This window comes from Equus przewalskii, chromosome 13 (assembly GCF_037783145.1).
Source record: "Equus przewalskii isolate Varuska chromosome 13, EquPr2, whole genome shotgun sequence".
In the NCBI taxonomy this organism is placed as follows: Eukaryota; Metazoa; Chordata; class Mammalia; order Perissodactyla; family Equidae; genus Equus; species Equus przewalskii.
Window position 1 is genome coordinate 25576373 of NC_091843.1, and position 26431 is coordinate 25602803.

At 50.1% G+C, this 26431-nt stretch overlaps 1 protein-coding gene and 1 long non-coding RNA gene across 7 annotated transcripts in view; one reads left to right on the forward strand and one right to left on the reverse strand.

Annotated features, from left to right (window-relative positions):
* Positions 1-23946, forward strand: part of SPARC (secreted protein acidic and cysteine rich) — a 37441-nt gene extending 13495 nt beyond the window's left edge. For 2 of the 6 annotated variants that reach the window (XM_070570428.1, XM_070570429.1), the window contains 10 exons: positions 689-743; positions 10952-11021; positions 12479-12541; positions 13176-13263; positions 14727-14848; positions 16693-16813; positions 19036-19169; positions 19846-19994; positions 22108-22256; positions 22722-23946. In XM_070570428.1, coding sequence (XP_070426529.1) covers positions 10965-11021; positions 12479-12541; positions 13176-13263; positions 14727-14848; positions 16693-16813; positions 19036-19169; positions 19846-19994; positions 22108-22256; positions 22722-22750 — 912 coding nt within the window. In that variant the 5' untranslated portion in view covers positions 689-743; positions 10952-10964 and the 3' untranslated portion in view covers positions 22751-23946. Of the gene's footprint in view, positions 1-221; positions 567-597; positions 744-10951; positions 11022-12478; positions 12542-13170; positions 13264-14726; positions 14849-16692; positions 16814-19035; positions 19170-19845; positions 19995-22107; positions 22257-22721 lie in introns of those variants that run through there. The other 4 variants (XM_070570427.1, XM_070570430.1, XM_070570431.1 and 1 more) reach the window with 4 other exon arrangements.
* On the reverse strand, positions 15876-26125 carry LOC139075267 (uncharacterized). Its single transcript, XR_011525478.1, has 2 exons — positions 25951-26125; positions 15876-21013 (listed from the first exon to the last, which is right to left on the reverse strand). It is a non-coding gene; the product is annotated as an uncharacterized lncRNA (long non-coding RNA).
* Between the last annotated feature and the right edge of the window lie 306 nt (positions 26126-26431).

Genomic DNA, 26431 nt, shown 5'->3' on the forward strand with positions numbered 1-26431 from the left:
TCTCTGATTATTGTCAATATCATCCCTCTCGTTATCTGTTCTATACTGATGACACAGATCTCCCAGCTAGAAAGCTAATCTTTCATGTGTCTATTAGTGGTGCAATTAGAGTGATTATTTTTAGAACATATCCCAAATCATCAACAACGATGCCATCAGTGGCAGCTTTTCTTGTCTGTACAGAGGCCGGCCCTGGCCTTGCCTTTGTCACAGTACCCCTTGAGTGGCTTTGCCCTTCTCAGCATTGCCTAATGTTAGGGAGGGCTCTTGTAAAGATCGCTGGTGGTGAAGTCAAGATATGTGGGCCTGGCTCTGCCACTAGGGGCCCTTGGGTAATCGCTTGCTCAGAACTCCAGGCCTCAGTTCCCCTCTGAACAACAAGGACGTTGTTCGAGGTGATTCCTGTGTGCCTGTCCAGCCCTGGCACTCCGTGAGTCTGTTTAGGCAGCAGCTCCAGAACCCAGGAGGCAGGCATGGTGTGGAGTCTGCTCAGGACGGCCCACTGCAAGGAGATGGAGAAAGAAATGGAAGACAGACGCAGCTCTGGCTGTGGGGAGAAGGAGGAGGTGGGAGGAAGGAGGAGACAGAGGAGGAGGAGGGACCGTGGGGTGGCGGGGGAGGCAGACCCAGCCCAGAGCTCTGAGTGGTTTCCTGTTGCCCGGCTCTAAACCCCTCCACATTCCTGCAGACCTTCAGACTGCCCGGAACACGCTCCGCCAGCCAGCCGCCTGCCCGCCACTGAGGTATGCACGACCCCTGCCCTGCCTTTCCCTTCTCTGGCCGCACCAACCCCGAAACCCTATTCCCTCCACCAGTTTGCGCACATCGGAGAGGAAGCTGTACTGGAGGTCTCTGGGATCAGGGATGGGGGATGCGCATGTTCTTCGGGCTCCATCCTCCTCCCCTTAAGGGCAGGGCCGAGGGCTCACAGCCTGTTGCTTTCCAGGTGTCTTCACAGTATAACTTGGTTTCCCTTTTAGGTTTGCAGAAAATAATCTCACTGTGTCTCTGAGGGAGTATTTTCTCTCTCTGTCTCTCTCTGTGTCTGTTTCTCTGGTTTTCGAGGCTGCCTGCCTGTCCTCTTCGCTCCCTTTGCCAATGTGGCAGCCTCTGCCTTTCCTGGGAATCTGATCCTGTCACAGCTGCAGGAGGGAGTGGCTGGCAGCCCTGCTCCCCATTCCAGGAGAAGAAACTTCCTAGACTGGGTTCTTGGTCAGGGGCTCTGTTTTCCAAGAGGGACTTTGCAGGAATGACAAACTGATCTCCAGCAGACAAAGGGGGAGGCTTCACCCCTAATCCACACCTCCAGGAAGGTTCCTGTTTCCTTCAAATTCTCCCCCATCCACCACCGCCTTACACATGCACACACGCGCGCGCACACACACACACACGCACACACATACACACACAGACTCCAGTGCCATTTGGCCTGAAATAGCACCATCAGATAATCAGTCTTGGGTTAGGTGTTGCTCCCATCCTGGGCTCCCTGGGGTACAAACACAGGAACGCACCAGCGATAGCCCCCTAGTGTTCTAGATCTGAAGACCCCAGACATCTGATATTATACCACTAAAGGGCTGGCCCAAGGGAGGCTGGGGTGGGGTTGGGGGTGAGCTGATGGGGGCAAGGAGGTCCATGCCAACCTTCTCACAACTCTTTGTTTTGAGAAGCCCAAACCCTACAAAGAACTGGTGTGTAGCCTTTTGGGGTGTTAGCTCTTCTTCAGATAAACAAACCCCTTGCTGTCTTTACCCTTGTTGGCTCCATTGGCTGGTTAACAAGCAGACTTCCTGAGTCCTGAAGGACACCAAGGGAAAAGGGGGCACTGGGATGACCATGTCTTTCAGGAAGCCCAGTCTGCCCAAAATGGAACAGAGAGGCACACATTTTCCTCCAGAAAGGACAGCATTCTAGGCAGAAAACACAGAGAAAATATTTCTCTTACCAGCAATTCTCTTGGGTTGCATTTCTGTACACCCAAGTGCTGATGGTAGAGCGAGAAGCAGATCAGAAGTAGGATGGCAGACTTAAGGCGCACTTACTTAGGTAAGTGTTTCCTCTGGACTTAGTTTCCCTACCTATGAACTGAGAGGGTTGGGCTTGAAGGTCTTCAGGGTGCCTGATGTCCTTGGAAACTTTCAAAGGAAAGTCTCTTAAACCAGAATCCGCGGACTGGCCTTTGAATGGGCTTCGAGGCATCTGCAAGCCCCTTAAAATTGGATGTACGATAATGCATGTGTGTGTGTGAGAGAGAGAAAATACAAGAGGGTGTTCACAGCCTTCAATCTTAGGATATTCTCAAATGGAGGCATGACCCCCAAAACAGCCAGAGAGCATAGTGGGAGATGGAGCAAGTGGGACTAGAAGCAAATGTATATTTGCGGGAGGATGAAAAATTTTGCAATGGGAGTGGTTGGGGAAGAGAGAGTTAACTCTCAGCCGTCAGCTGCCACATCGACAAAGTTTGGAGCAAAGGGAGGAAGGGAGGGGTGGGCGGGCTGGGGGTGCCTGGAGAAGGAATCAACTTTTGAAACTTTCTCCAAGTCCCACCCCCCCCCCCCCCCCCCGCCACCCCCCCAAAGGCTCTTCTTTGCCATGACTCACTCCAGGAGGAATGCGAGTTGCCACGGCAACCTTTTTTTCAGGGTCTCTGCCTGCTGACTGGGAGGGGACACTGGGAGCGCTCAGAACTTCAGGCTCGGTCTGACTATCCCCCACTCCACTCAGTCCCCAAATACCAGGACAGCAAACTCTGGGCCCTGCCCTTCTGATCTCCCAGGATGGTAGGGCAGCAGGGGGGGCTATGATAAACTTCGTGGACAGGGTGTTTGAAGACCTGAGTTTTAGTTCCAGCTCTGCCCCAAAAGTGCCATTGACTTTGAACAACTTACTTCTCCTCTCTGAGTCCTAGCTTGCTCCTTGGTTAAAGAGCGATAACAGCTGCCACCTCAATGGGATACTGTGTGGACAAAATGGGATAATGCACAGGGGAGCACCTGGTAAACTGAGGCCTTCCCTCCTAATGCGATGGGTTTTCAGAATGGATAGATTTACGGCATCCAAAGAGTTGGTGAGATCCCAGCTTTTTTCTCTGGCAAATCCATCATCTTGGGGTTTGTATATAACTTCCCTTTATTAAAAGTGCTGATAGGCGTGTCTAACAAAGTTAAATATTGTTGAAATTCAATTTAATTTGAGGACATCCTTGAGTATTTCCCAAGAGTTTGTACCCTCCAGTGTGGAAAGAGCATTGGCCAAGGCACGAGCAGAAGTGGGTCCTAAACTCACAGTGAGTGACGTTTGGAAAGACCCTTCCCCTCTCTAGGCCTCAGTTTCCTGATCTGTTAAATGGGGAGTCTAAGCTAGATGGTCTCCACATGCCCCCCCAGCTCTGAAGTCCTGTGAACCTAAATCCAGACGCTGCTTCCATTGGAAGCAATCGCTGGCCTACATTTTGAACACACCCTGTCCCTCTAGTTGAAAAAGAAACAAGAGAGGAGGGGCCAGGGGGATCTCGGGTTGCATAACAGTCCTGCTAAAATCTTTATCCATCTGTAGAGACAGTTAACCAATAGCAGGGCTGAGGTTTGCTATGTATAAGAGCAGCTTTCCTCGCTGAAAATAAACTATAAATAGGGAAGGATGGTGGAGGAAAGGAAAAAGCTGAGGATGTGAGCTTATAAACAAGCCCTCTTGTAAACACGAGAATATTTGGCTTTTGAGGTGATTTAAATAGGTAGCTAAACGTGCAGAGATAAACAGGGACAGACACAAACCCTTGAGGATGCAGGGTACAAGCATTTCACCAACAGGCACCCACTGGCACAACTAAAAATAAATGCCTGAATACATGAGCAGACACAGAAGGCCACTTAATTCTCCCTGGATGATTCCTTGACTCATAGACAAGTTCCAGGTACACATCTTGATGCATGTGCAAAGTCTGATCCTTACTTGTACAGGCTGAAGCAGACAGACGCTGAGTCAGACACACAGACACAGCTTTACACAGAGGTCCACAAGGCCATAGGTAACTTATACAGACACACTGTCAGGCGTGCAAACACAACTGCCATTTGTAGCCACACACAGATGAGCACAGCCAGACATGACTACAGGTCATGACAGAGAGACAGACACACACATACAGCACCAGACCACCTGTTACATTTTACAGATTGAGAAATTCAGACTCAGGAAGGGAAAATAACTCACTCAAGTTCACACAGTAAACGTGTCTGAGCCAAACTTCCAGATGTTCGGAAACATCCAGATGTTCACCTTGCTTTGTGCTTGTTTGTTTCATCTGATCAGTTTGGTATCATGCCTACACACCTCCCGCTATACAACAAGCCCTGTGGATACTAAGTGATGAGCAGTGCTTTCTCTGTCCTCTTTGCTGGCCGGTGATGGCCTATCCCAGCCCACGTGACTTTGTCCTTTAGGGCAGCAGACATGGCTAACAGGGAGTCTGCTCATTTCCTTCCTGCTGGCTCCTTCCCTAAACTCCTTTACAGGAGCAAAAGGATGCTGGAGCCGAGCTTTCAGCCAACCCTGGGGATTAATGAAATTACCTTTTCTCTAGAGCACAGAGCCTGGACCCTAAACCCAACCCTGAACTTGGGAACAGCTGGGCTGAGCAGGGCCAGGTCCAGCAAGCAGTGACTTGACAGAATTATTTAGAAAAACAGCCTTCTCCTCATGCAGGATGAAGTGTCTTAGACAGAAAATTAACTCTGCCTTCACTCCTCAGGCATAGAGCTCAATGTCTTAGGGAAAATATGGATGGAGGTACCACGTTTCCCAGAGCTGGGTTCTTTCAGAAACTTGGGATTAACCTACCTCATCTGGGGATCCTGCTGGGTCATGTTGTGTTAAGTCATGGGATCAGGAGCCCAGACTGATCAGATGAAAACAGAAACAGAACCAAACAAGGTAAACATCTGGAAGTCTAGCTGAGGCACGAGCTTGTATGACCTCGAGTAAGTCGTTTTCCTTCTCTGATCCTCAGTTTCTCTCTCTCTCAAATCAGAAGCATGACAAATAGGTCTCACGTGTCTTGACAACTTACTAACTTAGCTTAGATAATACAACTTAGCACGTACTGGTAGTGGCTGCCAGAAGAACTGTGTTCAGGATTCAGATGCCACTCTGAACTTTAGGGGAAAAGCCCATATGATTGATTAGTAATGTCTGCCACATGCACAGGAGAGGCAGGTGGAGGCATCCATGCCACGTATTTGCTATCTTCAGAATGTGGCAGCCTGGACACTTTGATGTTCTTCCTCATCCCTTCCATTTGTGGTCACCCGGATGCAGCAGTGGTCCCTAGGGGGAGCCAAGGAGGAGAGCCTGTAGCTCCACCCTGGGCCTCTCTTAACCACAGTGAAACGTGGCATCTCAGATGCCTGGAATCAGATGCGTGGAATCTCAGTCAGGCTGATGCTAGTCTCAAACTCTGGGGCTACTTCTGAGTTGCCCCAGAACCTCTTCGATCCTAGGCTTGAGCACCTATAACACCCTAAAACCTTCCCTTAGCTTCTTCCTTTCCAGCAAGAAATATTAGAAGTAGAAGCAGAGAGTCAAGGGGGAGGCTGCGAGAGGTGATGCTCTGATAGGCTTCTGCCTGAGTCACTCAGAACATCCGGGCTGAAAGGAACTTTAGGGACCACCTGGTTCAAGGGCTTTCCAACTGTGTTCATAGAGGAATCCAGAGATGCTCCAAGGCCTCTCGGGGGGTCCGAGTGAGTAGGACTTCCAGCCCCCATCTCAACTCCATTTTCACTTGCTTTTGTTTTTTAATTTCAAGCTGATTTATTGAATAGGTAATAATGCATTGACATGTTTCAACAAATTCAAGAGGCCTTTAGCTGTTTCAAATATTGGACTTCTGCAGAACGCTTCATTGAAAGAAAGGGCTCCCTGCCTTACATAATTTTGAATACCACTGATCTAAAACAACCTCCTCATTGTGCAGACGGGCAGGGGCAGGTGAGGTCCAGGGAGCAGAGGAGCCTTCCCTAAGTTTGCATGGTGAGCTGGGAGTAATGTTGCCAAGACTCGATCCCCGGGCCAGGACTCCTGATTCCACAGCACGAGACCACCTCTGAGTGGTTGCGTCTGCTCCGCAGGGTGTGAGTGCCAGTGTGGCCACATCGGCTGCAGTGGCACCTCTCTGGCTTGGCTTGGCCCTCCTTCTGAGTCCCAGCTCCCTGGCGAGCCTGGCTCCTGGGTTCTTTTATTAGCCTCTCAACTTATTTTCCTCTCCTTGGGCTTGTTTACCAGGAACATGTGTTTTTGGAACCCTTGTTTCTAAGCCAAACAGTGGGAGTAAGATATCTGGCTTGCGTCAGCAGCCCAACTAAGAGGCGAGCCTGGGGCCTGGCCTTTGTTTCTGTGTCCTCTGGAGGCTGGGCTGGAGTCCCCCAGGCCAAGAGGAGCAATGTCTCCCTTGTTCCGCCCCAACACCCTTTCTCCCTGGGCCACAGACAAGATCTGGGATTCTTGCCCTGGATTCTTGAGGGGGATGGAGATTCTGGGATCCTTAGATTTTAAGATGCTCTTCCAAACACCATTGCTTGCCTCTTGTATTTTCTCATGTAAGTCACCTATGAGCCTTTCAACATAGGTGTGTTATTTCCATTTTACAGACGGAGAAATGAGTTGAGTCCCAGAGAGGGAAAGTCACTTTCTGAAGGTCACACGATTAAGTGGCAGAGTCAGGATTTGAACCTGTACCTTCTGTCTCCAGAGCACACGAGCTTAAGTTGATGTTACACTCACGCTATACAGGTTTATAACTGCTTGGTCTAATCTGGTAGCCACTAGCCACATGTGGCTATTTAGATTTAAATTAATTAAAATTAAATGCAGTCAAAAATTCAGTTCTTCATTTGTGCTACCAGCATTTCAAGAGTTCAATACCACTTGTGGCCCATAGCTACGTATTGGACCACGCAGATATGGAACATTTTCATCCTCTCAGAAAGTTCTATTGGACCGCATTGCTCCATAAACTTTTTCTACTCAAATCATATTTGATGAGTGCGACTCAGATTCTGTGCTTCGTGTTCTTAAGAGTCTGTGATTCCAAGACCTACAGTCTAAAATTCTATGATTCTGAGATTTCCCCCAGTTTTGCCTTTCAGTGACTTTTTTTTTTTTTTAAAGATTGGCACCTGAGCTAATATCTGTTGCCAATCTTTTTTTTCTTTTCCTTCTTCTCCTTGAAGTCCCCCAGTACATAGTTATATATTCTAGTTGTACGTCCTTCTGGTTGTGCCATGTGGGACACCACCTCAGCATGGCTTGATGAGCGGTGCTAGGTCCACGCCCGGGATCCGAATCAGCGAAAACCTGGGCCACCGAAGAGGAGTGCGCTGAAGTTAACCACTCAGCCGCGGGCCAGCCCCAGTAACTCTTTGGTGTTCAGAAAGAGCCCGAAGGAACCCTTTCTGTTTTGAGGGAGATGAGCTAGGGGTCTGGCTGTACTTTTCCATCCCCAGAGTCTCTCCAAAGAGAGAGAAGTGACCTCAGCTTCAGGTCCTGCTGGCAGCCGAGGCCGGGATTTCAGCCGTCTCCAGAGCAAATAAAGGCAGAAGGAAAGGACTCAATGTACGGACAGGAGGCGGCGGTGGGTGGGGGTGAGTGGCGTCTGCATGTGATGACCACGGAGCCAAGGGAAACACGCTTCTTCTCTGCACCTCGGGTCAGTTCACAGCCCAACTGGGCCCCGTTCAGGTGGGCACCTGGGAGGGAGCAGCCGCCAAGAGAAACAGTGTGTGAGGCGGAGAGCAGCCAGTGGTGGAGCGGGGCTGCCTGGTCCTCATCAGCACGGCCACTCACTCCCTGGGGCTCTCAGCATGTTTCTTCCCCTCTCTGAGTCTTCTTACGCATACTAGAGGGCAGAAAGACACGCCTCGAGACCCTAATGGGATGCTGGATTATGAAAACATTCTGAAAAGCATAAACATTTGTACCTTCACCAACTAAAGAGATACAAAGGGGGGAGTTTTCTTTTAATACTGGTCCCTGACATGAAGATGTTTATATTTTCACCATGCCTGCCAGATCTAGTTTAATTGGCAAAGGATGTGTGCGCAGCTGATAAGTTCTGAATGCTGGGCTGTGACCCTATGTTCTGACCTTGCTGGGGTTACTGTTGCATCTCATGAGCTTCCCAGGATGGGTGCCTGACCTCTTGGGCCAGTGGTGTTTTAGAGAACCTCAGAGAGGGACCTCACGGGTATGCAGGAAGTATGGCTGTGCATCTAAGGACAGTCAGCTGTCCCCTTCCCTCCCATCCTATCATCTGGAGGGAAAGGTTCTGGGGCTAGTGATGTAGTGCTGGATACCGGCAGAACCCATAATTTGGGAAATAACTCCTCCTCCAAGGTTTTGTGTCCTTCTCTTAACACTCTCACTTTCTGCATTTCTCCTCCGCTCCCATGCCAGTCTCTGAACATAATCCCTATGAGGCCCAACCCAGCTCCATGAGAAGGGAGTTTGTCAACTTGGGAGAGGCCTGAGTGTTGCGTGACTTCCTCCCTCTCAAGCACAGACTCATGGGGGCAGGGGGACTCAGAGCCCTCCATGCCTGTCTGCCTACCTGCCGGTGCATCAGAGGCTCCAAGGGGACAGTGTTAAAGTTTCCTTTAGAAACCATAAGGCACTGCAAGATTTAGAACTATTTTTCTCTCTGGCTGCAACACCAGGCATACGGGGAGGGGCAGAAAGGGTGAGTGTGCCACCGGGAAAGAAGCGCGGGGAAGTGGCCAGGAAGGACAGGTGGAAGGACCGACCAACAAACCTTTCCCTGGCCAAGGAGTGGAGCATAGTGCCTCTGCTCAGACACAGGACACACACTCCGGAGGTGTCAGTCTTCCTGGTTCTCCCACCTGAAGCTTATTACATTTCCAGCCCTAGCTGGGCTGTTTCTAAAATGACATGACTTCTCTGTCATCGGAGCCCAGACAAGACCTTTTTTTTGTTCTAGCTACCAGACTCCCCGTGACCCTTTGACTTACTCTCAGACAAGTCCTTCATTGATACCTTCTCTCCCGTTCCATTCGTCCAAAGCCACAGGCAGGAGTTGTTTTGTTTGTGACTTCCAAATGGGGAAGCGAGAAGGGAGATTTTTCCACCTCTATGCCTGGGAGGAACAAGCATACAACTGTGTAAGGGGAGGAACATTCCAAAAACTGCCTGGAAAGGGAAGATTGGACTCCTGTGGGAGTTGGGGCCCTGGTGAAGCAATGCCAGTCTCCCAGGTCGGTTCGTTGAATTTCTGTTAGCTTTACTCCATGCGCACTCCATGAAATAGGAGGTGGGGTTTTGCGTCTATTTTAGTGCAATAAAGGACCGTTATGAAGTCTGCTTCTCCCCTGACTGCCTCTGCCATCCAGATACTATAATCCAGGTGAAAATGTGTGATGCCAGAGGGGACGACATGTGCCAAGACCAGCATGTGCCTGTGATATTTGAAGAGCATTTTAAGGGCCCAGTCTACCACCCCAAATTTCGCCTAGCCTAACTCTCTCAGTTAATGGAAGGGGGAACCAAAGTCTAGAGAAAATGAAGGACTTAACTAATGCACCCAGCTAGTATTGAAATGGAACAAGAGTCCCTGGCATTAATCCCAAACCAAGTGTTTTTTCCGTGATGCCAGGGTGCCTCCCACCAAGGTGCTTGGTCAGTTGAGAAGTCTTGGAAGGAACTGGGGATGATAAGCCCAAGATGGAAGTTTGAGGGCGCAAAAGAGGGAAGACACGGCTACTGCTCACCTTGACTAAAAGCCGCTTGGGGCCGAGGAAGCACGCTTGTGCTGTGTGGCCCCAGGAGGAACAGAGTAGACCAGGAGAAGTTTGAGGGAGGCAAACTTAGATCAGCGTAAGGAAGAACTTTCTAAAGCCATTTGGAAATGGAAGTTCATTTAGTTAGAACAAGAAGTACAACCTCCCCATCACAGATCCTCTGTTAGGGATGACATTTTGGTATTGAACCATCAGAGGAACTTCTTCTCCAAGCTCCCTTCCAGTCATGAGATTCTTAGTGTTGAGGGTTCAACATTTAGAGAGTGAGGTCTTAGCAGTGACCAGGGCTGGAGAATTTTCTAGATCTCAGCTAACATACTTTAGCTGTGGTGGAAAGAGAAGATAATATGAACATGTGCAAGCATTTGGACAGTCTCCCTGGGAGATCCAGAGAATTGGTGTCCCTTCTGGGTAGGATGGGGAAAAATATGGCCACCTTCAAGTTTCCGCTGGTCACAGTCCAAGACTATTGTTCTTTGTTTTAGAATGTAGATCTCATTGTCTCAGATTGGCAAGAGGTTGCTGCCATTAACTTCTCCCATTACAGAGGGGGTGGGAAGGAGGAGGAGGAGGAGAGTTTGGGGGGATAGAGGAAAAAAGAACCTAGAACATCAGGGATTGAAGGGCCCTCAAGAGGACCTGCCTCAGCATTGCCCAAACGTGATTAATTAGCCCATTGCCTTTGTTGAATCACTTTTAAAAACTTAAATAAACCTATTGAGAAAGGAGACTTCATATCATTACCATAAATGGAAAAATCTGTGTACTTTTGTCATAAGTAGAAGGAAACCATAAAAATAAACACAAAGAAGACAACACAACTGTATTGAATTCCAGCTGGATGTAGTTTCCTGTAGTGGCTCTGAGCCAGAGGCCTGGTCTCTCTTAGAAAGGGAAAGAGACGAGTGTTAGAGAGGTGTTAAAGACATCTTAGCACCACACTGAGACTTTCTCCTCATATAATCAGGATTGAAAGGGAACTGAGTAGAAGCAACTTTCTCCCGTGTCTTTCACTATCATTTAACATGTACCATCTGAAGTTACCTTGCATATCACAGGAATTCAGAAGAGACAGAGGGAACTCTCCATCAAGAAGCCTGCCACTCACTGTAATCTCATTCACTCTCCTCCCACAGGGTTCCCAGCACCATGAGGGCCTGGATCTTCTTTCTCCTTTGCCTGGCCGGAAGGGCTTTGGCAGCCCCTGTAAGTACCTAAAGATCATATCTGCTTGATCTTCCCTCCCATCTCCAGCTGAAGGGTATCGAATCGGCCAGCCCTGGATACTCAGAAGGGACAGGAGCTTCCCCATCCCGAGTTATTTTTGTTTTATTTCTGAAAAAGATTTTTTTTTCTTAAACTAATAAGATCAGGAGAAAAATTGAGATGCAGACTTTTGGGTGGAGATTCCAGAGAAGAGAGATTTCCATGTAACGTGGAGATGAACTTTTTAGCAGTCAGAGCTTCCCAGAAATAGACCAGGAATGCTTTGGAAGGAATTGACCTCTGTGTCATATGAGGAATTCCAGAAGAGCGGGGGATGCTGGTGGGGATGATGTTAGGAGAGAGTCGAGCCACAGAGAGCGAACTGGTCAGTTTCTGAATCAGTGAGGCCTATTTGGTTGCAAGCAACAGACTCCAATCTGACTAAATTAGGGAGAGAAAGGATATAGGAGTAGATGATAAAATCAAAGGGCTTGGGGAGAACTAGCAAATGGCAGCTCCAGGATCTGGGAGGTAAGAACTAACAGACAGTCTCGGAGATGTTGCCATATGAATGGATCTGCTCCAACAGTTTTCACAGCTTGAGAGAACGTGTCAAGAAGATTGTAAAAAGTTCAAGGAGAGCTGCTGAGCTTGGGTCTTGGGCCTGCTTCTTAGCCAGGGGGGTGCGGGGCACCTTGAGTGACAGACAGTGCCTCCAAGAATTGCACGCAGAGGGCCAGTAGTGATCCTCCAAAGCCAGACTGGAAGCCGTTGCCAGGAGAGGGAGGAAGAAACGTGGGGCAGGCAAAAAGAACATTTTCTTTCGACCTGTAATTCCCTCATCCTGTCTTCACTGGAGGTGTGAGTGATGGTCACCTCTCGCCATCTTGATCAGGCAGGTAGATTTGGGCAAAAGATTTGGCAAGGTTACCATTACTTTTAGAAGCAGAACCAGCCAGCAAGGGGGCCTCAAAGTGATATGCTATCTTGCTTTTCCCTACTCCAAGTTGACGTGGCAAGAAGGAATCACTAAAAAAAGAAAAAAATAGTAATAATAATAATAATATCACACTTGTTGGAAAGATAACGACATTTGATTAAAATTCTGGGTGTTTATCCCCTCTGAGTCTCGGTTTCCCCATCTCTGAGATGAGGGGAGTTGATCTGTAACAGTGGTTTTCAGACTATAGGACTCAAAGCAGTGGAAATGTTTTCCAAGTTCAATCTTAGATAGACACCTTAGATACAAAATATATCAAAGGGGAGGTGCTCTTGGTGTCCCATGGAGCCCCGTGTTTGGCATCTCCTTGCCCTCGTGGCCCCACCTGTGGCAGTCCCTGAGGCACAGCCATGGGAATCTCCAGTGAGCTGCTCTCCTAGTTCCCCGGCTCTAATGTTCCAGGCAGGATCTGGTCTTGGCCCTGACCTCTCTGAACCACATTTTCTCTCCCCAACAGCAGCAGGAAGCCCTGCCTGATGAGACAGAGGTGGTGGAGGAAACCGTGGCTGAGGTGTCTGAGGTACGTGGGTGGTGACCCCAGACCCCCGGCCCCCCTCTGTCCACACCCATTCCCTGGGGAAACCACATAGGTGCTGTGGGTCTCATGCTGGAATGGGGCGTTCTTCCTCTTTCCACGTGTACACACAGTATGGGCATAAATCTTGCGTATTCCCCAATCCTGACACACTCCTGATAGATTCCCAGACCTTCAACAGAACTCTACATTTGGGAGCCAGGATTTTGACATTTGTTCTTTTTCAAGCTGTTGGACAATTTTTCTTAGACAATCACCCACAGTCTCCCCATACATCAAACAGAGGAAAGGGGAGCTGCTCTGGTGTAACTAGCAGGGGTGGATGCTCCGTACTACCCCGTTTTGCCCTGATGCCCCTAGGGGGCCTCTGAGGCATCTCAATAGAAATCTAGGGCACTGCAAACACAGTGGGTCCATAACATTTAATCTCAATGCTGGGCCTGGCATTTGTGCCCTCTGTGACCTGGACCCAGCACAGCACGCCTTTTCAGCTTGACTCTCATCATCCCTTTGTGGGTGTCCGAAGCTCCAGGCAAGCCTCCCCCTCAGTCTTCACCCCTTTCTTCCAAGTCAGGGATGGGGGTGGGACAGTCGACTCATTCTTCTCCCTCCACCCCAGGTACCTGTGGGAGCCAACCCTGTCCAGGTGGAAGTAGGAGAATTTGACGAAGGTGCTGAGGAAGCTGAAGAGGAGGTGGTGGCTGAAAGTAGGTCCCTTCCCCGTGACTTGGCACATCCAGTCTTTGTCCCCTGCTGCCTGGGCCTGGGAGGTGGGGACAACTTCTGTGAGGTTTCCTCCCAAGGGAATGCAGGGTAGGGTCCTCCCTACAGGGTGGGCTGTGGGGAAGAAACGGCTTTAAGGGTTGGGAATATTCTCTGGCACTCAGTCTCCTGGACTCTGGGGAACATCAATTTATAGCCAGGCCATCCGTGCTGTGAGTGGCAGGAAGGGAAGTTCCTCAGCTGGCAATGGCCTTCTCCCCTCACAGCTCTTTGCCCTGATTCCAAAGTTGGATTGCACATTCCTGCTGAGGTCACCAGTCACATCTGGTCACTGCGCTCCTTGTTGACCTCTGTCTGAACCAAAACCCCATATGGGAGCAGACCTGAGAGCACCTCAGAAGCTTTCACACTCATTAGCTTATTTGATTTTCACACAGCCATGAGGAGATAAGGCCTGGAAACCTGACATAACTCATACAATGCTACCCATGGAGTTGGTGCCAAGGGGGAGAAATGACCAAGGGCCTCTGGCTCCAGCCCATTGCGTTGGTATCTCCATCCCACAGAGTGGAGAGGCTTCATACCCCAGGGGTTAACAGCATGGACATTGAAGGCAAACCAACCAAGGTTTGCATCTAGACTGGTTGACTCCCTGTGCTCCTCCGAGCCTCAGCTTCCTCATCTCTAACATGGGAATGATGATGGTAGAACCTCGCCCCAGGGCTGTCAGGGGATTGTGAGATAAAACATAAAAGTACTCGGCCCAGTGCCTGGCAGAGCAGGCATGCAATAAAAGATGACTAAAATATCCTAGATCAAGCATCAGGAGGAAAAGGCTAGATTACGCTCTCGTCCTGAGGGCACAGAGTTTTCGCTGGAGCGGAGGGGTGTCTACTGAGTCATGTTCCTTCCCTCCCACCCACCTCATCCGGTGTTTACCAGACACAGCGGGCTCTATTGTTCGGTGGGGGCCTTGAGGGTCTTCTCCCTTTTCCTCTACAGCCACTCAAGGCTGTTTTGTTGGGCCTCACAGCTTCCTGGCTCCACGATAAGACCAACTTTCAAAGTCACTCTAGAAGGTCTATTCTAGAATCTGGAAATGCCTCACTGTGGTTAATCAACCAAGAGCTGAGAATACAGTGGTTGCTTCAATCCTCGAGGGAGCCGTGTGGCGTCCAGTGCTCCTGGGTTCCAGGCTAAGCCTACAGCCCCCTGAAATGTGCCTGACCTTGACCTCAGACGGAATGTCTAATCCCCAGTCTGAGCCAGTTGCTCTCCTAAATGCTGATTGCTGGGCTCAGCAGAAGAGAAGGGAGAACTCAGGGCTGCCCAAAGCCCCATGTGGGGACCACAGCTGAGGACTTCTGCCCAAGGATTGGTCTGGATTGGGTTGGGGTGGACATGCTAGCCCAAGTGGTGCTAACGACATGCCCTTGCACTCTACCAGACCCCTGCCAGAACCACCACTGCAAACACGGCAAGGTGTGTGAGCTGGATGAGAACAACAGTCCCATGTGCGTGTGCCAGGACCCTACCAGCTGCCCTGCCCCCATTGGCGAGTTTGAGAAGGTGAGGACTGAGGGACAGCGGCAGGTGGCGGGGGGATTAGGCTCTTCAGAACACAGAGTGTCTGCCCAGGAAACTGGTGGCTTGGCGGTTGAAAGGGGCAGCTCCACTCTCAGAAGTCCCCTCACTAGATCTGACCACGAAAAGAAGGTGGAGATGAGTCAGGGGGGGCTCTGCCTGTACGGGATCTCTCCAGCAACCAGCAGGAATTTACTTAGCACCATATTGTTCCAAGCTCTATGCCAGACTCAGAAAAAACTACTACATCAACAACATCGGCTGCTGAGATGGGGGCTTTCTCTACGTAGAGGCAGCTTAGCAAAGCAACAGGGACAAACATGTGGGTTCTGAGTTAGCCTGAAGGGTTCAAACCCCGTCTCCACCACTCATTAGCTGTGAGATCTTAGCTAAGTTGCCGAAACTTTCCAAGTCTCCATTTTTTCATACAAAAAGTGGGGATAGAAATAGTCTTTATCTCATAGGGCTATGGTGGGGATTAGTCAGACAATGCCCAGTACTTAGTAAGTACCCAGTATGTGCTGTTTTTTTTTTAACCTTTCAAATCTATTCATTCTACTTCGACATGATAGGATTCATTCATCCATCCATCCATCCATCCAAGTAAATATTTATTGAGTACCCACTCATGCCAACCATTGTGCTAGTGGTGACCTAGCTCAGAGCAGCAAATCTGGTACCAGCATTATTCCCACAACCTCCCATCTGGCTTCTTCATTGTCACTCTCTCCCCAACACAACTTATACTCTGGGCTCCAAATTTTAGCATTATTGTCAACTCTTCCCTCCTCTTTACTCCTTAACCCCTATCCCATTGGTCACCGAAGCCCATCAATTCTCCCTCTGCAGTGAGATCTAAGTGATGCTAAGTAAGCACACGCAGAATGTTCAACACAAGGCCCCCTCCTCCTAACACAGCTACTTATCGCCACTGCCCTCGTTCAGTCCTTGGCTATGCTTGGCCATCCCCCAGTGCAGAGATTCCCTAGAAGGACTCGCACGACTCAGCATACACTTACTCACAGTTAAGATTCATTACAGCAACATATTAAGGAAAGGTAGCTGGATCATAAGGGAACAAGACACAGGCAGAGTTTGGAGGAATCCATGTACAGGCTTGCTTACTCTTTCCCACCCGTGAGGGGTCTCAAAGAGTGCACTCTTTCCCCAGCTACAAAAATGCAGTCACATGTGAGTGAGGTTTCTACCCAAGGAGTCCATTAGAGACTCAGCACCCAGTTTTAAGTGGGGGCTGGTCACATAGGCATCCTCTGCCTAGCACATAGCAAAATTCCAGATTCTCAGAAGGAAAGCAGATGTTTACCATAAATCATACTACTTATACAGGCAGCCTAGGCACAGTGAGCCACCTTTATCCTATGTGGAAAGGTGTGTAACGGGGCAGGGAACTGTGTACCAGCCGAGCTCCCAGACGCCAGCCAAGGGCCAACTTTACAAGCAGGCCTTGCTAAGGAAAACAGTCCCAGGCTGGCTGTGTTAACTGTTTTCTGTACACTCTGCCTTTTCCCATCCATATCTTTAGTCCATCCTTTCTGAATCTTCCAGGTTGGTTTCCCATACAGCAGCCCTGACTCAGTCATGCTTCTGCTCAGAGACCCACATCGGCTCTCAGCATGGGCTGAATATTGGCCTGGGAGCACAAAGAGTGGGTTCTTGCCACAGTCCCATCACTAGCTCACTATATGACCTTGGACTAATCACACTCCTTGCTTGGACGTCAGTGTCCCCATCTCTGAAATGGGCGAGGGTGGTGCTATCAGTGAAAGGCTTTGGGAATAAAGGTGCGAAATCCTGTGCTTTGCCGATAGGTGTGCAGCAATGACAACAAGACCTTCGATTCCTCCTGCCACTTCTTTGCCACCAAGTGCACCCTGGAGGGCACGAAGAAGGGCCACAAGCTCCACCTGGACTACATCGGGCCTTGCAAATGTGAGTCTTTCCTTGGGCCCTTCTGGGCTTCCATCTCGAGGAGAGACCACTGAACTGACGCTGATGCTGGCTGTGCCGCCCCCATGCTGTGCGATCTTGGGCAAATCTCTTCCACTCTCTGAGCCTCAGGGTGCCCCTTTATAAATTGAGATGATTGTTTATGAGTAGATTCCTCTCAGCTCTGAGTTCAGGGCATCTCCCGGGAAGGGCTGAGCAGTTGTGGAAGCACAAGATCAGGGAAGCCTTCTCGAGCCTCTCACTAGCATCCAAGACAACTCATTTCTCTTCTCTAATGAGGAAATTCTTCTATGCAGCTAACCCAAATCTTTCCTGCTTCAACACTGTAAAGCAAAAATGACGTTCTACCTGGGCCTATAAAGCCGTGTTAAATATTTGAATTTGAATGCTTTAAAATAGGGGAAACCTGTCAGTTCCCCTTAGGCCCCATGACTCAGTATTGTCACCTCCTTAGCCCTTTTACTCCATTACATTCCTATCTGCCCACTGAAAATGTGTGATTGTCCACCCTCTTCTAGAAACCAGAGTTAAGCGTTTAGGGGAAAGGATGCCAGGGTGTTGTCTGGCCTCTTGTCAGGGATCCCAAGTGCAGGTTCAGCTGGCCCAGATGCCTCCTCCAGCATTGCAGCTGCCCTATCATTTGAAATACCCAAGGCCACATCTCCTTCCCCTTCAAGACAGCATCCACGTTGTGTGTCTGGTACATTCTGGCCCCAGATGGCCCTGGGGAGAGCCACTCACCTGCCTCAGGTGTGCAGACTGCAGAGAGGTGGGGGGGAAACCAGATTCTCCTGCAGTCAGCCCCATCCCCCAGTTATGGGGCCCAGGGTGTGAATGAGAAGGCGCAGGCCTGGAGAGGGTGGGCGGGGGATGAACACTGTAGGAAGTCTTGGGCAGTGAGCCAGAGGAGGGTGCCAAGGAGCCTTTCGCCAAGTGGCTCCTGCTGTCCTCTTGGGCCTACAGCCCCCTCGCTCCATCTTTTAGTGTTTCCATCATAGACATTCTCTTCCACTCCCAGGCTGGTGGCGAGGAAGGTGGTGGTCCTAACACAGAGGGGGCTTTCCAGAAGTCCAGGGATGAGGGAAGGACAGACCCCTGGGCCCCCAGGCAAGCACATGTCCTGGATGTCGGATGAGCTCTGATAATGTGGTCTTGAGCAAGCCCCTTCTCTCCACTCCCTTCTCTAACTCGTCCAATAAGCGGGTAGACTTGGATGAAATCTCCAGGTCCAATATACTGGGATTCTAAGTTCCAAAGACCAGGATGGAATCATTATCACTAAGAATGTTCTGGTGGTGGGGCTGGCCTGGTGCCACAGTGGTTAAGTTTGAGTGCTCCCCTTTGGCGGCCTGGGGTTCGCAGGTTTGGATCCCAGGCACAAACCTACACACTGCTCATCAAGCTGTGCTGTGGAGGTTTCCCACATACAAAATAGAGGAAGATTGGCACAGATGTTAGCTCAGGGCCAATCCTCCTCATCAAAAAAAAAAAAATGTTCTGGGGGCTGGCTTGGTGGCGCAGTGGTTAAGTGCACACATTCCACTTCAGCAGCCCAGGGTTCGCTGGTTTGGATCCTGGGTGTGGACATGGCACCGCTTGGCAAATCATGCTGTGGTGGGACTAAAGTAGAGGAAGATGGGCACAGATGTTAGCTCAGGGCCAGTCTTCCTCAGCAAAAAGAGGAGGATTGGCAGCAGATGTTAGCTTAGGGCTAATCTTACTCAAAAAAAAAAAAAAAAAAAGAATGTTCTGGTGGTTAAGCATTCCTGACCCCACTCCCACCCCGGCTGAGCTGGGCCTGTGGGTAGATGTTGTTCTTCAGCCTCCCAGCTTCAAACCACCTCCCAGGGGTTGACATCACCAGCATGGGTCCCGGGCCTCTGCTCTTGGGGTTCATCACCCAGAAAAGTGCAGGAACCATTGTAGTGGATCATTTCCCTCAGCAGATCAGATCAAGGCCAAGGGAGCACCAGACACAACTTTGCACTTCTCCATATGCAGAGCGCTCCTCCCCACACATACTCTCCTTTGCTCATGTGGTGTAAAGAAACTGTGGCCCCAAGACGTTGAGCCACTGTGCCAAGGTCACTGATTGAAGTGGCTGTAGGAAGAGGGCATGGGGTGGGGAGAGTGGCCCAGGCAGCATGTTGACCTTGGGCGGGGAGAGTCAGGGTCTGTGCTGACCCGTGTGTTTTGGACCCTAGACATCCCCCCCTGCCTGGACTCCGAGCTGACCGAATTCCCCCTGCGCATGCGGGACTGGCTCAAGAATGTCCTGGTCACTCTGTACGAAAGGGATGAGGGCAACAACCTTCTGACCGAGAAGCAGAAGCTGCGAGTAAGTGGTCTCTTTCCAGCCTGTCCCACGTCACCTGCCTGGTCCTGAGCCAGACAGCTCCTGGCCCTGAGCTGGCTGAGATCCACAGTCCTGTCCCCAGAACTAGACCCCAAGTGTAAGCCTACATCCCTGCTCTGACGAGTGCCTTTACCCCGGGCACCAGGACACAGACTTCCCCTCGCTGCCTTTGGAGGCTCACAGTGCACATTCACATCTTAAAGGCACTGAGAAGTCCTGTAATGAAGAGACCTGCTGCTCATTTGTTCAGCCCAGTGTTAAACAAAAGAGGCACAAACCACCCTATTCCTTTTTCCTTCTGAGTCTGTGGATCTTAAACTTTAAGGGACATATCAAGCACTTGGAGTGTGTCGAAATGCAGCCTCCTGGGCCCTACCTCGGGCCTACTGAATTTGTGTCTCTGGGAAGCAAGCCCAGGAAGCTGCATTTTAACATGTTCCCCGGGTCATTGTGAGGTGGCAGCTCTATGCAAAACTCTTTGAGATCACTTTTGTGCATGAGATGCTGGAATCCTCTATACCACTTCCTTCCCTCATTTTGAACCTTGGTCTTGGCTGGTCTCTGCCTGCTATGGCCTCCTGTCAGCAGTGAAAGGGGCCTGGACTGGCCCAGACAGTCTCCCTGGACGCTTTGTCACAGAGCATCTCTGCTCCCACAGGTGAAAAAGATCCACGAGAATGAGAAGCGCCTGGAGGCTGGAGACCACCCGGTGGAGCTGCTGGCCCGGGACTTCGAGAAGAACTACAACATGTACATCTTCCCCGTGCACTGGCAGTTTGGCCAGCTGGACCAGCACCCCATTGATGGGTAAGACCCCAGGCCCTCAGGATCTCGGGGGGCTGCTCTGGCTTGGTCCTGGAGTCCATGGAGACATTCATGAGTCAGGGCTGGTAGGCTCACTGGATATGGTCAGAAAATCTCTCAGCAGCCTTCACTGCTCCCAGCCCTGGAGCCCACGGTTTGCCTAGGGGCTGGGGCAGGAAGGAACAGGCATCCGGAGAAAGGATGCAGAACTGGGCGGAAGAAAGCCATTAGACACTGTCCTGCCAGAAGAGGCGGAAGTCAGCTGGAATGGAAAATCCCTCATTAACCCTGGGAGTACAGGCCTTGCGTATCCATTAGCTGAGGGAGACTGAGCCAGGAATGAGTGTAGACCCCATGGGGTGGCAGGCGCCCAGGTGGGGAAGCCTGCATGCTCACAGTCCTTCAGCAAGACCCTGAGACCCGGCCCAACAGGGCAACCTAGCCCTGGAAGTTCTTAAAAAATTCACAGAGCCAATTCCATCCACATCACAAGCCCTTGGTTTGATAGATGGGTCATGAAGTGCTGTGCAATGCCCTGAAGAGTAGGCAGGTCTCTGGTCTGTGAGCAAACACTTACTGTCTATGATGTGCCCAGCGCTATTCCAGGCAACGGATTGAACTTGGTCCTTGTCCCATGGAACTCACACTCTGGGTGGTGATCTGCTGCTCACACTAGAAGGAAAAAGTAGAACAGGCTGTCAGAAGTTGCAGGTGGTGGCTTGCAGTGTCTGTGGCTGAGCAGGGGCTGTGCCCCTCACCACCACCTTCTGGCCTTCTCTTGCTGTGTGTTCCTGGAGGAGCCTGGAAAGGAGGACCACGCTGCTCACGTGCCTGGGCGAGCACGCTGTACCCGGGCACACTCCTCTCCAGAAGGCTTGCCTCCCGCTCTTGGTTTAGCCCGTGTGCCTGGAGCCTGCCCATCCTGTCAGGATCCTGGGTGCTGGGGTCTCCTGAGCTCTGGGAAACTCTCTGCTGCTTCTCTCCCAGGCTCCTTCTGTGGCTGGAATCCAACGGAGTCATCACTGTGGAGGGGAGGGAAAATTCAGGGGACATCTGGAGCTTAGACTGAGCAGCTGGATCCCACCACAATGAAGGGGCCAGGAGGGAGGCGCCCAGATGGGGCTGCAAGGACAGGGCATGTGGGAAGGCGCTCCGGCCTGGGACAAGGGATCCATCCTCCCCCTCTTCTGTCCCAGAGCTATGGGGTGACCTTGTCTGGGTCCCTGCCCCTCCCTGGGCCTCAGTTTTCCCAGCAGTCTACAAGGAAAGGGGAGGGGGGTGTTCCTTCCAGTTCCACCATTGTGTGATTCCTTCCACGAGTTGGGTGGGGCGAGGGGGGTCTGGCCATCAGAGAGAAAATTGGAGTCACACTGCAGCCTCTTGGGGAAGAGTGTCTTGAGGACAACTAGTTGAGGGCTCTGGGGAACAAGGGAAAAAAATCATACACGTGCTCTGGAGTCAAGGTCAGCTGGAAGAGTAGGAAGGGAGCACAGTGGGAGAGAAATCAGAAGGCCTCCCTCGCACACACTGCATGGGCTACAAAAAACCAGAGCTCTTTGAAGGTTAGCATTCCCTTGACACTCACTGCCCGTCCTGTACTTCCCACGCTCCTCCCCAGAAGCATCATCCTTTCGATGCATCTTTTTAGTCTCTTCTATGCATTTGCAACTGCATAAATGTGTGTCCCTAGAAAACATGCATTGTTGTTTCATATCAGATGTTGAGCTACCAAGAGCAGAAGTGCTGAATATTTTCATTCTAAGTTTCTGTGCCCTCAACTCTCAGTCAATTAGGAAATAATTAAATGCAGCAAGAGACCTTTGTTGTGAACCCATGGGACCTCAGAACTAGAAGTGTCCTTGGACATTATGCCAACTCCTCTGCCTTTAGTGGAGAGGGAAGCTGAGGCTAGAGTGGGGCAGCGCTGTGCTCCAAGTCCCACGGCAGGTCAGTGGCAGAGCTGGGGGTAGACCCAGGGTCCTGGCTTCCTGTCCTGAGGTCCTGCATTGCACATCGTCTCCTTCCGCCCTGTGGTCCAGGCTCACTCCCCACTGTCTCCCCATGCTGGGGCGTGGGACTTTTCCATGCCTCAGGCCCTCCCGCCTCCTCCCCGCAGGTACCTGTCCCACACGGAGCTGGCCCCACTGCGTGCACCCCTCATCCCCATGGAGCACTGCACCACCCGCTTTTTCGAGACCTGTGACCTGGACCATGACAAGTACATCGCCCTTGATGAGTGGGCCGGCTGCTTCGGCATCAAGGAGCGTGAGTGTCTGAGCCAAGGGGCCGTGTCCTCTCTCTTCCTCCTCTCTGTTCTCTCTGTTGTCTGTGTATCCTTTCTGCTTGATTCTGCTCTCTGTGCCTAGTTAACTCCTGTCTGCTCTCCCCTGTCTGGGTGGGCCTTTCTCTCAGGCGACTTCTTGATCCTTCTCTGTCCCATCTGGCTGTCTCTCTCTCCCTTCCTCAAGCATTAGCACTCACTCTGTCAGGCACTATTTTGGGAACTGGGAGGCACTTAGAGAGGAAACAGGAAGTGTAACTTGGCAGCGTGTGTGACAGGGACACGGGACAGGAAACCAAAGTTCTCAGTCCCTGACTGCCTGGGTGACCTTGGCCTGGTCCCCTGGGCCTGCTCCTGGGGATGGGTGGGACCCACCGCCTCCTCGGGAAGCAGGTCTTCACGGGCACACGGCCTCGTTTCTAACTCTGCTCTCTCTTCTTGCTTTGCAGAGGATATCGACAAGGACCTGGTGATCTAACCTCCTGCCTCCTTCCGCAGGACCGGAGAATTCTCCCTCTCTGACCTTCCCCTTCCTGTTTCCCCCAATGTTTAAAATGTTTGGATGGTTTGTTGTTCTGCCTGGGGACAAGGTGCTAACATAGATTTAAATGAATACATTAACGGTGCTAAATACGGAAATTTTAACCCAAGTCATGACACTCTTAGTTGTAGCTCGGCTATCAAGGCCTCTTGCTCACCCACTAATGGTCCCATTTTTCTCTTGCCTCTTGCAGCATTGCTCATCGTCTTGGTGGCCTATGGGTGGGAACTGATCTGCTCAAGTCCGCCTTCAACACATACTGCATCTTCAGATTTTCTCTCTATTTCTCTCTTTGAAACTAATACTCACCAAGTCAGACTTTGTGTTAATTTTATTTAGGGTATTGGCTGCCAGGGGGTGGGGTGGGTCTTCCTCACGTGACTTGAAGTTGGGCAAAGGGAAGTAACAGATACGTGACGTTGGCAAGGACATTTCTGGGACCAGAGAACCTGTGGTGTAGAAATCCCTGCAGATGCCATCAACCAGAACCACAGATAACACGTCTGTTTGCCTGGGGCTGTAACTGAGAGAAAGAACCTGGGGCTGTGTTAGGAAAATCTGTAAACTCTCACAGGAACCCAGCCCCTCACCGTTTCCTCCCTCACTTTCCAGGGCCATTTCTTTTCGCATTAGGCTGTTTGTTCAAACTTTTGGGAGCTGTGGCCACAGTTCTCTGGAAGCTGGGAATCTCCAGGACTCTGGGGGGTGGATCCGCACATTCTACAGGGCTTCTCTCCTCCGAACCGTCCTTGGGAGATGCTGGCTGGGCTGTTTCAGCCAGGAAGGCCAAAATCAAGGGTGAAGCATAGAAAGTTGTAAAATAGAAAAAGTGGAGTTGGTGAACTGGTTTTGTTTTTTGGGTTTTTCTTTTTTTTTCCCGTTTGGATGGCTGTCCTGAGGGGTCTTTCCCTCAGTTTCTAGCATGTTCCTCCTCCTTTTCTCCCTCTGCCCCTTTTTCTTTTATTAATCAAGAGAAACTTCAAAGTCAATGGGATGGTCGGATCTCACAGGCTGAGAACTCGTTCACCTCCAAGCATTTCATGAAAAAGCTGCTTCTTATTAATCATGCAAACTCTCGCCATGATGTGAAGAGTTTGACAAATCTTTCAAAATAAAAAGTAAGGACTTAGAAACTGCCTTCCTGAGTGATTTTGCCTGTGTCTTTGTCTTAGTCACCTCATTACCCTGACACGCAGACACGCGACATACGTGTCTACACACAACTGCACAAATGCAAACCTTGGCAAGCACACTATTATACTTTTGTACACACACCTGCACATCCACAGGCTTATTTATACACAGGGAATATATATCCTATAAACACGAATCTAGCTCACTTTTAATTTTCTGACCTGTGGGCTGACCGTTTTTCATTACTGTGCTTCATTATCAGAAGCACCAGGCTGAGCAACTATCTCCTTTCACGAATCATTCATTCATTCCTCCATTTATTCAATAAATGTTTATGATGTACCTGCTATGTACCAGGTCCTAAGCCAGGTGCTGGAGACGCAATTGTGGCAAAGCAGACAAAGCATTTGTTTTTTTGGAATGTACAGTCTCGCGAGGAATAGATTAAACAATTGCACAATTACATATAAATCACGAGATGTGATGGGTGCAATGAAGGAAGAGTATAAGAAACCATAAATGTGTGTAGCAGGAGGACACAGCATTATTCTAGAGTCGAACTGTCCGTTGTGGTAGCCACTGCCCATGCATGACTGTTTAGATTTAAATTTAAATTAATCATAATGGAAAACTCAGTTCCTCAGTCACACTAGACACTTTTCAAGTGCTCCATAGCCACCTGTGGCTAGTGGTTATCCTATTGAACAGGACAGATCTAGAATTTTCTCATCATCACAGAAAATTCTATTGGACAATAGAATAGAATAGAATAGGGCTGTTCTAGGCTTCCTGGAGAAAATGTGAGCCGGGTTCCGAAGGAAGAGAAGGAATTAAGAGTGTGTTATGGGGAGGAGAGAGAACAGGAAAAGAACATTCCAGGCAAGGGGAAGAGCATGTGCAAAGGCCTTGAGGCAAATGGGGAGCATGATGAGTTCCAAGCCAGCATGGCTTGTGAACAAAATGAAGGGGAGGTCCTACTGGATGGAGCTGAGGAGGTGGGCAGAGGCCAGACCATCTGGGCTGGTAGGCCATGGTAAGGAGTTTGAATTCCATTTTTTGTGCAATGAGAAGTTGTTGGGTTTTAAACCAGAGAGAGAGAGAGAGAGAGAGGTAGAGAGAGAGAGGACTGGACTTTCTTTAAAATGGACATTCTGATTTTGGAAAGATAATGTCATCATAAGTCCACAGAGCACTTTTCAGAGCTCATGCACGTCCCTCATGCTAGCGTGCTATTTCAGGCGGTGTTCCGAGACTCCCCTTCGAGACAGAGAAACAGCCCCAGAAGTGTGCTCCAGTGTCACGGGCCACAGAGCTGGTCTTCAGGTGCCAAGCCCAGAGTTGTTTTGTTTCCCTCTTATTTTAAATTATTTTCAAATTACTAAAATAATACAAACTCATAAAAAATCAAACTGTGTCCTGGTGTTCTCTTTCCTACACAAGAGGAGGGAAAGGCTGGCCGGCTTGGTCCCAGCCGTCTGAGGAATGAGAGCCCAGTGCTAGTCTCATAATCTCCGGCAAGCTAGGCAGAGAGGCTGACGGGGTCTATTTCAGTATTGGCTCGTTTATTTGTTCGCAATGTTTATCAGGTGCCTGCAGGATGCTCGGCATGTCCTATGTTCTCATGAGGAAGGCCAGCACGGTCCCTCTGCCCTGGAGGCTTTGTCTGGCTGGGCAGACAATGTATAAGTTAATACCGTTTCGAGTAGAAACACTTGCTATAAAGGAAATAAAGCAGAGCGCTTTATGGAACGCGGCTCAGATGGGGTGTTCCTTCAGGTAGAGAAGGAGATAGGACATCTGCCCTGAGGACGGCAGGGTGTAATCTCACGCCTTGGTCAGCCTGGGGCAGACAATCCATGTGATGCACAAACTCACTGTTACAACAGCTCTGCCATCAACTTACAGATGAGGAAACTGAGGTTCAGGGAAGCTGAGTGACTCAGTCATGTGATGAGACAATGAAAAAAGGAAGGACCTGGAACCCAGAGCTTTCTCCCCCATACCTGGCACGAAGCAGGAATCAGCCCAGGGGCCTGGAGGACAGGGCAGGGCTGCATATCCCGCCGGCTGCAGCAAAACTGATCCACTGAGCTGACAGGCGCCCTCAGAGTCCAGAATCCTTAAAGGCAGTGTTTGCCTATCCTCCTCTCTGTGCTTTCCGTCCCTTTAAATCAAATCACTTAAAAGAAAAAACAACTTAACCTTTAAAGAGAATGATCTCATTACTTTGGGCGGAAAATCAATGTCATTTACCATAAATAGAGATAAGCCTTAAAGATAAATACAACAAAAAAATCTAAATTCAGTGAAAAAGCAACGTTATGCAATTACGAATGTGCCCTGTGCTCAAAGGATGCTCTGTTCCTTGTGAAAACAAGAAATCTGTGACTTTCTGTTTGATAACCAGACTGTCCAAAAGAGAATCAAATTACACCTAATTCACTGTGAGTTCATGCCAAATCTGTGCTCTCCTAAAGTCATCTC